General features: G+C 48.5%; 1 protein-coding gene across 3 annotated transcripts in view; it reads left to right on the top strand.

Moving 5' to 3' along the window:
• Positions 1-433: 433 nt before the first annotated feature.
• The window catches only part of CD101 (CD101 molecule), a 43,742-nt gene continuing 26,989 nt past the window's right edge, over positions 434-17,186 (top strand). For all 3 annotated transcript variants that reach the window (XM_070077812.1, XM_070077811.1, XM_051858760.2), the window contains exons 1-4: positions 434-569; positions 9,845-10,225; positions 12,380-12,796; positions 14,270-14,656. In XM_070077812.1, coding sequence (XP_069933913.1) covers positions 527-569; positions 9,845-10,225; positions 12,380-12,796; positions 14,270-14,656 — 1,228 coding nt within the window. In that variant the 5' untranslated portion in view covers positions 434-526. The remainder of the gene's footprint in view (positions 570-9,844; positions 10,226-12,379; positions 12,797-14,269; positions 14,657-17,186) is intronic.

Below are 17,186 nucleotides of genomic sequence, written 5' to 3'. Positions count from 1 at the left end.
GCCCACCACACTGCCTGCCATGTACTAGCTTCTCTAAGATTGCACAGCTAAGTAAAAGTAGAATTAGTGTGCAACCCTGGCCAGCCTGCCACCCCGCCATCATGTCACATCACCCCAGGCCCGTGTTTTCCTGGCACCCCCTCTCATTTCCTGTGTCAAGACAGGAGAGGAGGTGAGGGCCAAGAAGAGAACATTTCTAATTGCTTTTTGATATTTTGACTTCACTTAAACCCCTTCATCAATACCAAATAGTCCATCCATATTTACCCAAAATAAGCAATTATCGTATTCTTATCTGTCTATACGTGCTTAACCCTAAAGATCGCTTCTTTAGCCCTGAATGTGAGTGAGCAACAAAGATCCATATAATGTAACCAGCTGTGCTCTTTGCAAGACATATCTGTTTCTCTGCAGGCTGAAAACCACACAATTGCTTCCTCTTTACTCCTGCAGCGAGCACAAGTATTTGCCACTCAGCCTCTGAGCAGCGTCGGTGACACCACCTGGAAAGCGCTGTTGTGGCCCCATGGCACGCGTCCTGCATGCGGCATCTCTCTTTTTCCTTCTGAGTAAGTGTCATAACCCTGCGTGATTCTGTCATCACAGGGAACAGGGCAACTTGGGCTCCCAAGGGAGAGCCAGGCCACCCTTTTCTGGTGCTGGCAGTCACTTTTTTTTTTTTTTTTTTTTTTGGCAGGCAGAGTGGACAGTGAGAGAGAGACAGAGAGAAAGGTCTTCCTTTGCCGTTGGTTCACCCTCCAATGGCCGCCGCGGCTGGTGCACCGTGCTGATCCGAAGCCAGGAGCCAGGTGCTTCTCCTGGTCTCCCATGGGGTGCAGGGCCCAAGCACTTGGGCCATCCTCCACTGCACTCCCTGGCCACAGCAGGGAGCTGGCCTGGAAGAGGGGCAACCGGGACAGAATCCGGCGCCCTGACCGGGACTAGAACCCCGGGGTGCCGGCGCCGCAAGGCAGAGGATTAGCCTAGTGAGCCACGGCGCCGGCCAAGCAGTCACTTTTGATGCTAAGGACAGGCCTTGGCTTTCCTAGACAGTTTGCAGTTTCAGGGCGTGGCAATGGTCGGTTGAGTCCCATGTACCTGGTGCCATGGCTTTTTAGGTTTGTCTGCTTTGCCAGAGCTGCCAGTTTTGCTTGGCTTTGGTTGTATCTCGTCTTGCTGGGCTGACCATCCTGAGACAGAGTGCAAGACTTAGCTCCCCAGACTGAGAGGAGACCCTAAGTTTTCCCTTATGTGTATGCCTTGGGGATGTGGCTTGGTGGAAAGGTATTCAGGAGAGCACCTGGTAGTTCTAAGCTACACGTAGGAGCTGGCAGACAGCTACCGAGAGGCTGGGGAGAGAGCAGGACTATTCAGTTGGCCCTGCGGAAGGCCACAAGCAGAAGCTTCCTGGCCCCGGGCCTTTCTCCGTGTGAGAACAGAGTGGGGGAGGGGGATCTGCACAGGTAAAATGGAGAACCAGGCAGACTGGGAAGAGAATGAAATATTCTACACCAAGGAGAACAGGGAGCAGCAGCTTTTGTGCCCTGGGTTCCTTTGGCATCTGGTGAAGTTTATAGACCTCGTCTCAGAATAGTTTCTTTAAATGCATAGGATTATAGAAGAAATCAGCATTGCCATATGGTTATCAAAATACTTGTTAGCAGGGCCGGCGCCGCGGCTCACTAGGCTAATCCTCCGCCTTGCGGCGCCGGCACACCGGGTTCTAGTCCCGGTTGGGGCGCCGGATTCTGTCCCGGTTGCCCCTCTTCCAGGCCAGCTCTCTGCTGTGGCCCGGGAGTGCAGTGGAGGATGGCCCAAGTGCTTGGGCCCTGCACCCCATGGGAGACCAGGAAAAGCACCTGGCTCCTGGCTCCTGCCATCGGATCAGTGCAGTGCGCCGGCCGCAGCGCGCTGGCCGCGGCGGCCATTGGGGGGTGAACAACGGCAAAGGAAGACCTTTCTCTCTGTCTCTCTCTCTCTCACTGTCCACTCTGCCTGTCAAAAAAAAAAAAAAAATACTTGTTAGCAAATTGTGATGTAGTGGCTTATTTGATTCTTTATGCATTACATGACAAGACCTGGAGATGGATCTGTTAATCAGCAAACTTCAAAGTAGTGATGAGTATGAATAAGAGTTTAATATATGTGCAATGATTGTAACATGATAGGAAAATAATCTGTGGTTTGTTATCTGCATTTATAGCAAAATAAAATACTAAATTTATATTAGAAAGAAATGAAACTAAGGATGGAAGGGTTTTTTTCCCCTACCCTAGTTTATAGGATCCTTTAAGTCTATATGTGGACCCCGATTACAAACTCTGCTTTTGAGAGACTGGATGGAGTTAGTGCAGATGCCTGAATGGCCTGGATGTTGGCGGCAACCAAACCAAGCTGTAGTCAGTGTGGCCAGGGCTGTGGCTAAAGAATTAGCATGTGGCACCATAGGGGTTGCTTAGTAAGCATTGGTGGAGTTAGACTGGTAACTCAAGGGACATATGATTGTGTAAGCTAGGGATCAGCTCTGGGCCTGATGGAAACAGAGACAGCCTGCAGGGGGAGGTGCTAGGACCTCCGGGGGGCAGGGTGGTGGTGGTTGTGGTGGCGGTGGTCTTTTCCTGCCAGAGGGGTGTAGCAGGTGCTAGTGCACAGATGCACTGGTGCGATCCTTTGGGGGCTGCTGTGTTTCTTTATTTGTCCTGCTCAGCTGTCTGAGAGTGAGTCTCAAGTCTGTGTGCTTTGTGTATTTGGACTGTGTGAGTATATTTGCCTTGTGTATAAGGGAAACCGGGCTTACATTGTGCAATAAATCAGAGAATTATAAAATCTCTCTCTCTCTTTCCCCTCCCCCCCCATTTGGTGTAGGCTAGAAGGCCTTGGGGGAGCAAAGTACTAACCAAGATTCAAAAAGGGGAAACTGGAAGCTTTTCCTTAACCTGTTTAAACCATCACCTAAACTGGATTCTATATTTATGTTCACTAAATTCTGACTCAAAATTAAGCATTAATTTTGTATGGAATCATGGTTTTTATGTGACGGATACATCAATCAGGCAGTAACTTGAAAAGCTTTGGAAGCTTGCTATTTGTCATTGCAAATATAGAAGAAAAATGAAGGAAATAAAATGATGATTAACAGAGCAATTACATTGTTTAGAAAATGTATGCGTACTTTGTCCCAATTTATTATTTTTTCCCAGAAAATATAAAGAGTGAATAATCCCTTCAGGATATATGGTACTGGAGGAGGTTGACATCATGGGTAACCGAGCTCTGGACTTGGCAGTGAGCTTTGCCGGCCTGACCTGTCACGCTCCTGACCAGCTGTCCTACAAATAAAGGCCATTAATGCCAAAGGCTCTGGGGGGGGCTGTTGTTTGTCTTGGATTGAGTTCATGAGTGAGGGGTGGGGGTTGACCCCACTTTATCTTAGAAGGAGGCTCTCAGCTTCCGAGTGTTTAGGGTATCCCTGTGTGTAAACAAAGAGGAGTTGATTGGTTATGATGGTTGTTCCCAGGCACATTTTGTACAAATGAAGTTATTCGAAATTGGTTGGAGTTTTTTATATGAAAAATATTTACGTATGGGCCATTTATTATAGTGCAACCTAATCATTTCAAATAATACCAAAATGGTAATTTGTGACGATACCAGTGATTTTTTTAATAATGACAATACTCTCAAGGACTTCCTAGCGTGTGTGAAGCAGGGCTCCCGTGTTGGTATGTCATTGCCAAGCTGGGTGCTCATGGCTCAGCCAGTACCTGGGCTGCTATGCGAGGGTGGCCTAATGCCCCGTCTGTTAAAACAGAAAGCGATGGAACAGCCCGCTGTTGGGGGCAGGTTCCCTCCTCAGGAGGAGAGCTAGCTCCTGAAGCAGCCACCAGGGAATGAGATACTTCAGTAGAGGGTCCCCAGGCATGCCCATTGGCATTGAGCTCTGCCACTCACTCCTTTTCACCCAGAAATACTGGTGACCCCCCCACACTCTGCCCCCATTTCTTCCACTTTCCTGTGAGAGCAGGGTGTCTCAGTCTGGGCAGCCCTCAAAAGCAGCAGAAAGTCATTGCCCACAGCCCTGGAGTCTGGGGCGTCCAAGATCAAGGTCAAGGCCTCCCAAGATTCGGTGTCTGGTGGGAGCCCGCTCACAGACGGCGCCTTCTAGCCATGTCCTCACGTGGTGGAAGGGACCCGCTAGCTTTCTGGATTCGTCCACAGGGCATCAATCCCAGGGATAACCCTATGACCCGGTCACCTCTGCAAGGTCCAACATCCCGGGGTGTACGGTCCCAAATACAGCTTTGTGGGGCACACACACGTTGTGACCACACCACAGCACCCTCCCGTGGGCATTCCTGGAATCACACGTGGGGTCGGTAGGACCTTCCTCCACTCATCACCTGCTCTGTCTTCACCCACCTCTGCCCTCTGCTGCTGCTGCTGCCGCCAAAACACTTGCCAAGGAAATTGTTTCCATCCGCCCTTCACTGCTTCTCTACACACAGCTCCTCTTTCCTGCTGCCACCAGTCTGCTCTCTCCCTTTCCATGGAACTTCCTGGTTTTCACTTCCTGCAGTCGCTTGTCACCCTTCAACCCTACTGCGTCTGCGCCATCAAGACCTCTTTGGCGAAGCTCTCTGTGGACGGCCTCATCAAGCAGCTTCAGGACCTGCTCTGTGTGGAGTCCCGAACCTCTTAGCAGCCTTCAGCAGTGCTGCCAAGCCCCTTCCTCCTGGGTTCCCAGTCGCTGGGTCCTGGGTGCCCTCTCACCTCCCTAACTTCTCCAGTGATCTCTGCTTAGCCCCCCTCACATTCTCTAAGACTTCCCCGTAGTCTACGTTTCTAGCCCTGAACTCTCCCTGGTTACAAACAGGCATTTAGAGGAAGTGTTGAGAAACAATGGAAACACCAGAGATTTGGCAACTGAAGGTCTAGGCTCAAGTCTGACTCAGCCTCTTCTAAGTGCTGACATTACCAAATATGGGAATATCACAGAGGTTATATTTTGGAAGGGTCAGGTTATAGATTTTTCCAAGGGTTGAGTAGATTTTCAATTTTAAACATACACACATATACACTGAAGCCACATTTCTAAATGTTTGCTGGCTGTCTTTCCTGTTTGTAAAATTAAACGCATCATACTCTCCCCCACCCTCCAACACAACAGCACAACAGTGGCCCGGCCTGCTACCCTTGTTTCTGTTAAGAGTACTGCTATTCTCCCAGTCAACCAGACAAAACCTGCATGTCAGCCGTGATTTCTGCCCACCTCCCGTCCCTTAGTTTACCCCTGCTACCCCTAAGGATCCAAAACACTGGAAACCCTGTAGCTCTCACCCCTGCAGCAGCAGCTCCTAAGCTTTAGTCCCTTTCTTCATCGTTATTGTCATCATCGCCTCTCTCCTGGCCTCTATACTGTTTTGTTTTGTTTGTTGCTTTTTTTTTTTTTTAAGATTTGTTGTATTTATTTGAAAGGCAAAGTTACAAAGAGAGAAAGAGGGAGAGACAGAGAGAAAGGTCTTCCATCTGCTGGTTCACTCTCCAAATGGCCACAATGGCTGGGACTGGGTTGATCTGACGTCAGGAGCCAGGAGCTTCTTCTGGGTCTCCCACGTGGATGCAATGGCCCAAACACTTAGGCCATCTCCCAATTCTTTCCTGAGATCATTAGCAGGGAGCTGGATGGGAAGTGGAGCAGCCAGAACTCGAACCAGTGTCCAAATGGAATGTGGGCAGTGCAGGCAACAGCTTTGCCAGCTATGCCACCCCAAGGACTACTTCTAATGCCATCTCTTCTATAAGCCTTTCCTATTTGCTGCCTCCAAAAATGTCACTTTCTTTGAATTCCTGAAAGCACTCTTATTGTATCTTTTTCATAGAGAGATGATCACCAGCCTACCTTTAAAATCCAGAAGTCAGGAACTCCCAAACTCATCCTCACATTTTAGTCTCTCAAGCATCAAATATAAAAACTTGTTGAACTGGCAGATAAAGCACTAGAAAATGAAGTGCTAATTTTCACAATAAAATTCTTCAAATGCAGTACCCATCTCTGAAAAGTGATGGAAAATGTTGCAGAAGTGTTGCCCAACCGCCAAAAATAACTTTGTTTGTGGAAACATGCCCTGATATAAACAGATTAGCAGTAGCGAAAAAGCAGATTTTTACAAGAACGTTTTTATTGTGCAATGTGACACATAAGAAGATGTTGGTAAAACATAAACACACAGTTTAACAAACAAGTCAAAAGTAAAACCCGTGTGCTCAGCACCCAAGTCCAGAAACAGAACATTGTCTGGCCAGCGCCGCGGCTCACTAGGCTAATCCTCCGCCTGCAGTGCTGGCACCCCGGGTTCCTGTCCTGGTTGGGGACGCCAGTTCTGTCCTGGTTGCTCCTCTTCCAGACCAGCTCTCTGCTGTGGCCCGGGAAGGCAGTGGAGGATGGCTCGGGTCCTTGGGCCCTGCACCCTCATGGGAGACCAGGAGGAAGCACCTGGCTCCTGGCTTCGGATCGGTGCAGCGCACCGGCCGTAGTGGCCATTTGTGGGGTGAACCAACGGAAGGAAGACCTTTCTCTCTGTCTCTCTCTCACACTAACTCTGCCTGTCAAAAAAAAAAAAAAAAAAAAAAAAAAAAAAAAAAAAAAGAAAGAAAGAAACAGAACATTGTCAGGACCCTGGGGGCTCCAGGCCACCTGCTGCATGCCAGTCACATTCCCCACCCCCGCCCCCACCCATCACTCTCTTGACTTTCATGATAACCACTTCCTACCTTTTTCTTTTAATGATTTAACTCCTTCTGCCTGCATCACTAAACGACCCAGTGTGGTTTTTTGTCGATTTCCAAACTCTGTAAACAGTGGAATCATTCTGTATGTAGGCATTCAGAAGTGTTTTGTATCTGCCATGGAACAAAGTCATCCATGGCACTGAAAACAGTCGCAACTAATTCATTCTCATTTCTTTTCAAATTCTTTCTTTCTTTATGTGAGGAGTCAAGGGCCGGCATTGTGGCTCAGCAGGGTAAGCTGCTGCTTATGGTGCAGGCGTCCCTTGTGGGAGCGCCAGTTTGAGTCCTGGCTTCTTCGCTTCCGATTCAGCTTCCTGTTAAAGCACCTGGGAAGGCAGTGAAAGATGGCCCAAGCGCGTGGGCCCTTGACCCTCACAGGAAAGGCCAGGATGATGTTGCTGGCTCCTGCCTGCAGCCTGGCCCAGCCCTGGCTGTTGGGACCCTTTGGGGAGTGAACCAGTGGACAGAAGGTCACTCTCTCCCTCTGTTGCTCTTTCAAATAATTAGATAAATAAATCTTGGGCGAGGCTGAGGACTACAGCCCGACACTCAATCCAGATCCCCCACATCACTGGCAGGGACCCAAGTACTTGAAGCACCAGCTGCTCCCTCCCAGGGTGTGCCTTAGCAGGAAGTTGGGATCAGGAGCAGGGCCAGCACTTGAGTCGAGGTGCTCCAACGTGGGATGCAGGCATTCCAAAGGACAGCCTAACTGCCGTGCCAAACACTCACCCCATTCTTTTTCAGTTCGGCAAAATATTCCAGTTCAAGCATTCTACTGTTGATGGTCATATGGGTTATCACATGAACAGGATAGCTATGAATGTTCTTTCTCATGTAGTGTGGTGCACAGAGTACACATTTCTCTAAGACAGCATTGCTGAAAATTTTTAAAAATTGCCTATGCGGTATACTTTTTTGGTAAGTAATTAAACTTTTCTAAGGTGGTCTAATGTCTATTCCTAAATACTTATTATTAAAAGAATGTGATGTATTAATTGGGATTTATGAGCAAATAAGCATATTTTTAATGATTACTGGAAGTGTTGCAGCTTGTTGGTTGGGCATTGATTTGTTTGTCTACCAGTTTTAGATTAAGCATATATATATATGCAATTTTTTTAAGGATTTATTGATTGATTTGAAAGGCTAAGCAACAGAGAATGATGGAAAGAGATATCTCCTATCCATTAGTTCATTCCCCAAAATGCCCACAATGGCTAAGACTGGGACAGGCTGAAGCCAGGTGCCAAACACTCCACCTAGGTCTCCCTGGTGGGTGCAGGGGCCTAAACACTTGGGCCATCTTCTGCTGTCTTCCCAGGTGCATTAGCAGGGAGCTGGATCAGAAGTGGAGCAGCTGAGACTCAAACTGGCCTCTGAAATGGGCTGCTGGCATCGTAGGTGATGGCTTGCTTGACCCACTGCACCACAGCGTGGTCCCCCTTATATGCAACTTTTAATTGACTGTATCAGGTGACCACTCACCGTTTTTATCTTGTCTTTTTTTTTTTTTTTTTTGTATCCCCTTGCTGTCTTTTAGAATTGTTTGCCTCTCACTCACAATTCTTATATCCAGTGTCATCATGGTTGCTGTAATATCATTGTCCATTTCCCTCACCTTTCTTTCCCCTCTAATGTGTCCTTTATTCTTTGTCCTTGTGGAGTCGGGAACTCCAGCAGATGCTCTGCGCTTCGTGTCTTCTTACGAACACTGTTCTATTAACGCTGTAACCCCAGCAATCACCCACTGCGGGCCCTTTCTGATGTCTTCCAACCCTGTCTCCCCATCTTGCCGTTGAACCCTCGTAAAAGACCTAGCCCACCCTGTGGCATCTCTTTCATCTGTTTCAGTTCTTTCTGTAACACAAAATGAACTAGCTTTCAAAAATTAATATTAAAGCATAGGCCTTCCTTTTCCCTGCTGAAGAACTCTTGATTTACAAGATTTTTCAAATGTGGCCTTTTCGTCATGTTTTCTTCATAAACCTAATGTCTGATGCTCATTACATAGAGGCCACTCCATAGTGGTGCTCCTGACTGGAAAGTTTGGTAAACAAAAAACTAAAATAAATTCTGGGGGCCGACACTGGCATAGCGGGTTAAACTGCCACCTGTGGCGCTGGCATTTCCAGCTGCTCCACTTCCCATCCAGCTCTCTGCTGTGGCCTGGGAGAGCAGTAGAAGATGGCCCAAGTCCTTGGGCCCCTGCACCCACGTGGGAGACTCAGAAGCTCCTGGCTCCTGGCTTCAGACTTATTTGGCTCCAGCTGTAGTAGCCATTTGGGGAGCAAACCAGTGGATGAAAGATTTCTCTCTCTCTCTCCCCCTCTGCCTCTCTCTCTCTGTAACTCCACCTTTAAAGTAAATAAATAAATCTTTAAAAAAATAAAACAAAATAAATTTTGACCCCAGAACCTGCTAGACTTCACAGCCATCTCATGAATCATTTCAGTAAAGCTGTGGCTCTTCAAGAAATCACAAGACAATTAAAAAAAAAAAAAGCCTACCCACCTCCACTGTATAGAAAGGAAGTGTCGCTGCCTATTCAGCTGCTAACTTTAGCTAGTCTTGCATCAGACCTGGCCAAGAGCTACAAATAGTTCCAACTCACCAGCTAGAAGAATCACGGCACCCAGGGAAGAGCTGTCAACTTTCCCTCAGTGGGAGAGCAGGTACTGTGGAGTTTGAGGACATGTATGCTGAATTCTCCCATAAAAGATCAATCATCCTACATTGTATGTGCTTTAAAACAAGTGCACTTAGATAAGCAGATGTTTTATGGAAGTCGCCATGCTGCATTGATGAAGCTTCCCTTTTTAAAAAAGAGACTAGAGATTACTATGAAAGTTAAAGTTGTAAAAGAACAATTAACTCATCAAGCCATTCTACTGCAGCTCAGCCTGAAGAAGGTGTACAACATTTAAGTTGATTATAGCTAATAACCTCCGATCTCATTTACCAGCATTGTAATATAGGAAGCTACATAATGTGGCGCACTGGGAACTGAAGTGCTAATCTATTTTTATTCCCTTTTCTTCCTCCTCCTTGCAAGCTAAGCTCAGCATTGGCCAGAGAGAAGTAACAATTCAAAAAGGACCACTGTACAGAACTGAAGGTTACCCAGTCAGCATTGGCTGCAACGTAACTGGCCACCAGGGACCTTCTGAGCAGCATTTCCGGTGGTCTGTGTACCTGCCGACAGCCCCAGCCCAGGAAATCCAGATCGTCAGCACCGAGAATGCAAAATTCTCCTATGCAGTGTATGCGCAGCGAGTGCGGAGCCGGGAAATCTACGTGGAGAGGGTGCAGGGCAACTCTGTCTTGTTGCACATCGCAGCGCTCCAGATGAAGGATGCTGGCGAGTATGAGTGTCACACACCCAACACTGATGGCAAATACCACGGCAGTTACAGTGCCAAGACTAATCTAGTCGGTAAGCTGTCTGCCTGCTTCTGCGAGCCAGCCCCTGCAAAGCCAGAGGGCCCTCCATCCCCTGGCACCAGGACATGCCCTTAACCTGTTCCATTTGCTTTGAGAAGGAGCCTGGAAATCCTAGAGATCAGTCACCCATAGGTATCTCATTCTTCCCAATCACAGTGCCATAAAGATTTAACCAATGTATTGTCTTCCCAAGTGTCGCTCCCCCTCTTCATGGAGGAACGACACTAAACCCTGCCTAGGTTTCATATCCGAGTCACGGCACCATTATGTCGCTCCCCGTCTTCGTGGAGGAACAACACAGGACCCTGCGCTGTTCTTTCGTCTGCTCGGCCCTTCCCGGGTTTGCTGCTGGTTCTTCCCGGGTTGGCTACCGACCCTTCCACCTCCGTGGAAGGGCGGTTCCCCCTAGCCACTTTCCCCACTTCCGCGGGGGAGCAGCACACCGCCGGCCGGCTCTCTCGGGGGCTGCACAGGTGTTCCTTCAGATAGATGTTCCCCTTAGATGTTCCTGGTGCATGTTGTCTCTCTCCTCCTTTATAGTCCTCTTCCACCAATCCCAACTCTGCTACCCACACGCTGAGCACGCTGCTCTCCTGCAATCAGGAGCAGGTCCTGCTGTTTATTGGTTGAACTGGAGGCAGCTGTGTAGAAGCTGTTTTCTCCTCTCCCAGCGCCATATTGTGGGAGAGCAGATGCATAGAATAAGTCTTAATTCCAGTAACTTAGTCTAGTCCGAGTTGCTCCCCACACCAAGGTCTCGTCCACGGTCTCCATAGGTTGGTAACTTCGATTGCGTTAAGCAAAGCTTTGAGCATTCTCCCCATGTCCTCTCTCCTTGAAGGCAGACCAGTGATTTTAAGAGAGAACTAGCATTAGAATTACAGGTGACAAGCCACTAAGTGAAAATGATTGTTCTCAAGCCACCGTCCTCTAGCTTATTTGCCTAGGGGGAGAGGGTCACAGTCCTTGCAGTTGTCATTTTTGTCCCTTTGCATTACACCCTCTTTCTGTTGAGCAGACTCCTACATCTACTTCGGCACCCAGGATAGATAGTACTTCTGTAGAATTCATCTTGACTGCTTGAGCCGTATGGCACCTGTCCCCCCCCCCCCCCGCCTCTCTTTCCAATTTATTTTATTTGAAAGGTAGAGTGACAGAGAGGGTAGAGGAGGGAGAGTGAGAGAGATCTTCCATCTGCTGATTCACTCCCTGGGAGGCTGGGCCAGACTGAAAGCCAGGAGCCAGGAATTCCATTCAGGTCTTCTGCATGAGTGGCAGGGCCCAAGAACTTGAGCCATTTTCCACTACCTTCCAGGGCGTATTATCAGGGAGCTGGATCATGAGCAGAGCAGCCGGGACTCCAACTGGGGCTCACGTGGGATGCTAGCATTGCAGGCAGCAGCTTAATCCACTGCGCCACAACGCTGGCCCCTACAGGTTTCCTCCTGAAACTCTGTTCACACCACTCTTCTCATCACCCACCAGTTTGGCTATTTGTTGGCCTCTTTCCCACCACACCCTGAGCTCCTTGAGGATGCTTGCATCAGTTCCTAGCACAATGGCTAGCACTGAGTAGATGCTAATGAAATGCAATTAGTGATTCGACCCAAGCGTTGCTTCCACAGAAACTTCAGTTGTGTGATTTCATTTGAGGAAGAAGAGAATGGTAGGGAATTAGCATAGCCAGAAAACTTTGGTGACGACGGTGCTTTGACTCAGGTAAGTGATCCCAGATCGTCTCAGAACTGTACCTTCAAGAGCAGCAGGGTAAGGCCTGGGGCGGTAAAGTGATGGGCCCGAGTTTCACGTCAGACAGAGATAGATTAAGGATCAGAATGTAGGTTTTGAGGCTCCCAGGGCTTTTCCCCTTTAAATTCTCCACGTCTGAGTCCCTAAATTGGTCACAGCTATGCTGATGAAGCAAAGCCAGAGTCAATGCATCACCGAGCCATTTGCTGTGCCAAGTTCCATAGCCTGTACAGAGATGCCAATGTTCCCGTGGGCAATGGGGAAAGCATATGGCTAATGAGAAATCCAACCCAAAGTACACGCTGTGCAGATGGGGCTGCAGGCGCCCCCTGCTCGCCAAAGGAGGCCAGCTGCACAAGAACAGGCCAGTCCGGTGACCACCGTTCCTTGTCTCCAGTCCTGCCAGACACCCTCTCTGCCACCATGAGTCCTCGCACTCTCAGTAAGGAGGAAGATGACGCCCTAGAGCTTACCTGTGAGGCAGCCAAAGCCACAGCTCAGCACACCCACCTCTCCGTCTCCTGGTACCTGACGCAGGATGGAGGAAGCGGCCAGGCCACCAAGATTATTTCCCTCTCCAGAGATTTTGTGGTGGTCCCTGGGCCAGTGTATACAGAGAGGTTTGCGGCCGGTGATGTGCGGCTGGACAGGCTTGGGGTCACGACCTTCAGACTGCGTATAGAGAGGCTGCAGCCCTCAGATCAAGGCCAGGTGTTCTGTGAGGCGGCTGAGTGGATTCAGGATCCAGATGAAACCTGGAGCTGCATCTCAAAAAAGCGGACTGATCCAACCGTACTGAGGATCCAGCCAGCGGGTAATTATCTTCTCGGGAAATGCATTAACATGTGGTGGTGGGGATGGATGGGGTGTCTCTATTTGTCTCTGGTCGCTGGTTGCCTCCAAGAAAATGCGGCTGGCAGGTTTGAGTACGTGTCGTCGCTGGGGGATGTGTAGCTCAGTAGGATGCCCCGCCAGCTCTGCCCTCAGGGGCTGACCTGGGACAAGGTGTGCTGGAGGGAGAGATGGATTCTGGCTCCATTCCTGTTATTGCCAGCTTTCTGTAAGCACGTGACCTATGTTCCCAGTTTAACCCTCACCACCACCCTAGGAGGCAAGGGGCCAACCCCCATTGTAGATCCGAGGTGCCTGATTTCAACACACTGACCCTGCCAAGCCCACCAGCCCCCTGCAGAGGGACTGGATTGGAAGGCAGACCTGTCTCTCTGTGGAGTCCACTCATCTCGGACATCTTAAGGTAGTTCCAGTTCCCAGCTCGTGCTTTGCCTTTGTCAGCGCTGATTCTCTTCCACCTGACCCCCTTCCCAACTTGGAGCAGTGTCACTCCCGGTGACCCTGGCATTTTCGTCAAAGCAAGTAGAAAGGCCTCGTCTGGGATTCCTGATGTCCCCACATGGGTGCTGGTCCTATAGGAGGGGTTGCTGAAACTACATATATCCTTTGCTACAAGCAATGAATTCGTGGTGGATTATTGAAGTTTGCTTTTCTTTTTTAAAAAGTTTGAGAGGCAGAGAGATGAGACAGGGCTCCCAATGCTGGCTCACACCCCACATGGCCAGAGCTGGGCCAGGCGGAAGCCAGGAGACAGGAACTCAGTCTAAGTCCTCCAAGTAGGTGGCAGGGACCCAACCTTTGAATCATCACCTGCTGCCTCCCAGGGTCTGCATCAGCAGGAAGCTGGAGCCAGAAGCGGCGCCGCGTATCAAACCCAAGTACTCCGATGTGGGACAGGGACAACTTAACCGCTAGGCCAAGTACCCACTCCTTTCTTTTTAAGAAGTTACTCTGATTGAGGGAGGGAGGGAAGTATGGTTATCTTCTTAGAATTTTATCTCTGAAATACATGTGTCCTGTAAAGACATATCACATGTGCCTTTAACTTATGGAAATTCCATTGGGTATTCTTAGTCAACAAAGAGAGTAAGAAGTCACAAAGTACAGCAATTCTATATAGTAAAAAATGTTTTTAATTGAAAAAGCATACCTAATGTATGCTCTATTCATTTGTGCATACATCCTGCTTATTAGGGTTGCGTTCAGAAAGCTGTATATGCTCTCCTTTCTGGGTGGTTTAAAGACCAGTCAGGAGCCTATTGACTCCGGGGACTTTTTTATTTTATTTTATTCTTTGCTTCCCTGCCACTACAGAACTGAATTCCCAAGTGAAAGGTGAGGCTGCGGCATCCTCGCGGCAGGTCTCGCCCATCTCGGCTGCTGGAAGCGCAGATGCAGTCGGCTCTCTAATTACTGGCCTTGCTTTGTTTGCCAGGGAGAGATTTCCAGGTCAGCATCACAGCTGAGAGCACGTTTGCTGAAGGGAAGCCCTTAGAACTCACGTGCCTGGCAGAGGGCAGCAGCAGCCGCCAACAGCTCCAGGGTGCTTGGTTCCTCAATGGGACGGAAATTGCCCAGGTGGATGCTGATGGAGTCCTGGGCCTGAAAACGGACTACAAAGACAGAGCAAGTCAAGGACAGCTGCAGGTTTCCAAGTTAAACCCCAGGGCTTTCTCGCTCAAGATCTTCTCTGTGGGGCCGGAGGATGAAGGTGCCTACAGATGCTCCGTGGCCGAGGTGGTGAGATCTCAGAGGGGCTCCTGGCAGGTGCTGCAGAGGAAGCAGTCACCAGTCAGCCCCGTGCAGCTGGTGAAGCCAGCAGGTAGGTAAAGACAGGGCCAGACGTAGACTGGGCAGTTCACAATGGGTGTCAACCAGACCACACTGGAGGTGAAGTGGAGTGAAGGAACCAGCTGGAGAGGCGAGTCCAATTCCTGAGCCATCGGTGAGCCATGGCCACGAACACAGCGCTTCCTGTCTCTAAATATCAGCCCCCTTGTCTGTAAAATGACGCATACAACCAGAGGGACCCTAAGTTCCTTCTTGCTGCCTTAGGTTCTCTGATCTATTTGTGGTGTGTGTGTGTGTGTGTGTGTGTGTGAGAGAGAGAGAGAGAGAGAGAGAAAGAGACATGAGTAGACTAAGCATAGCTACACTTTTTGGCCCTTTTTGGGGAGTCAGCACCCAGGTTACCTCCCCTTCAGGCTGGGCTGGATCGTTCAATTGCCTTCTGTTAATCGCCTGTTATGTTACCCTGGGATGAGGAATGGTGCTTAGTTATAATTCTGACTCACGGTGAGAAATGAAGAGGTGCATGGTAGTGTGCAGACTGCAGCCCCTGAACTTGCTGTGATGTGGTAAGACGCCCGGCCAAATGGCTCTGAGTATCTGATGCACAGGACTGGGAAAGACACTCACTCACCTCTACTCTCTGAAAGTTGGATGACCTTAAACATATTTGCATAATCAGTGCTGCAGTGTGGAGACAAAAAAAAGACAAATCCAAACTAATATTCAGATGCTCTGGACTGGGTGTTAAATTTCAAGTCTAGAAAGAGTAATTGCCCAAAAGCAAACCAAGTTTTTAAGCATTTTTAAAAATAAGCTGAACTAAAAATAAAGACATCCTGTTGTACTTGCTCATGGGAGGCGTCTCCAAAGACGGATCGATTTCCCTTTCCTCTTCTTCTCCATCACCCCAGCTGCTAGGAACGAAGACGCACATGCTTCGGGGTAGAGTGGCAGGCCAGGAAGTGTGTTGGTGTAGTTTTCACACTAAGCATTTGGTCTGACTTTCTAGGATTCAGGAGAAACAGTGTAGGCGGGTTTGGATATTTACACAGAGCTGAAGCTCTGCTTCGTGCATCTCAGCCTCCCTTAGAACAAGCTGCAGGCTTTCTTCAACCCGGCAGGTGGAGATTTGTGCCAGCCATGTGCAAAGGTGTGCTTCACGGTACACAGCTGCTCGCCCCAACAGCGGGGGCATCTCCCAGCGCTGAAAATAGCCTTTCACATGAGCAGGAAACATTATTAGCAAATTTTTGAAGGACCCTATTTAGCATTCTGCTCCACTATTTGAAGTAGGAGGACAGTATTATCATTCCATGCATATTTTAAACAAAAGGAGACACTCAGTACACCCATCACCACTGTACCTCACACACGCTTAGCAAGTTTATTATGTCTTAGCAAGAGGCAATCATGACCACAATGAACTAAGGAAACCTCATTGGGTTTTTTTTTTTTTTTAATGATGTTAGTTGGAACATATAATGGTTATGGTAAGGTGGTGAGAATATGAGTAATAATTTCCACCTCTAATTTCTAAACTTCAGTTATGAGTCTAACTTGAAGAAATTTTAAAGTATGATCATGCTTCTAACACACAAAGTTTGGGAACAAGTTTGCTAATTTTGTTGACCTACTTTTAGACATTAACCTCCATTCTGTCTTTGTAACTAAAGTATATGTATACATAAAACAAAGACTGAACTCCTTCCTCAGCAGGGAAGAGCAATTTGCACATTCATTTAGACCCTCTTTGGAGTTCTAATGCCAGTTCTAGTTTGCTCTTCTCATTTGCTTTAAACTACCTCTTCTTTTGCAGGTGCATGTCATTTTAAACGCGGATGCTAATAGCTAACCTTCACCGAGAACTTGCCCTGAGCCAGCTGGGCTAAGCCCTTGGCAGGTGTCACTTCTTCAACAATGCAGTAGGCTGGGTGCTATTATTGTCCTTATATTTACAGGAAAGGAAACTGAGGCTCAGAAAGAGCCAGTATGTTGCCGGGGTAATTGCGACTCCGGGGACAGTGGCCTCACACATGTTGCTGGGCTGCCCAGGACGCCTGAGCTCCTGATGTGTCTCTACGTGGCCTCCAACCACACAAGATGCTGCACAATGAGTGATTGTTGAGCGAATGTCTGCATTTCTGCACATCTTTGATTTCCCATCTGAGAGCCAGTCTTACATTCATACATTTATGTTTTACACTGCAGTTCAGACATAAGCAGCTTCTGTTAGCAACATGTACAGATATATGCAGATGTATACATATATGTATAAACATATAGACATATACGTACACCTATATCTACATATTTTCCCCCAAGTAATTGTGCCCCCCCCAGTAATTATTTTTTTAAAGGTTTATTTACTTGAGAGACATAGTTACAGAGAGAGGCAGACACAGAGAGAGAAGTCTTCCATCTGCTGTTTCACTCCCCAAAAGGCTGCAACAGCCAGAGCTGAGCCAATCCGAGGCCAGGAGCTTCTTCCAGATCTCCCATGTGGAGGCAGGGGCACAAGCACTTGAGTCATCCTCCACTGCTTTCCCAGGCCATCAGTAGAG

Source organism: Oryctolagus cuniculus, chromosome 7 (genome assembly GCF_964237555.1).
Source record: "Oryctolagus cuniculus chromosome 7, mOryCun1.1, whole genome shotgun sequence".
NCBI classification, from domain to species: domain Eukaryota; kingdom Metazoa; phylum Chordata; class Mammalia; order Lagomorpha; family Leporidae; genus Oryctolagus; species Oryctolagus cuniculus.
This window is presented reverse-complemented; position numbering and strand designations above follow the sequence as displayed.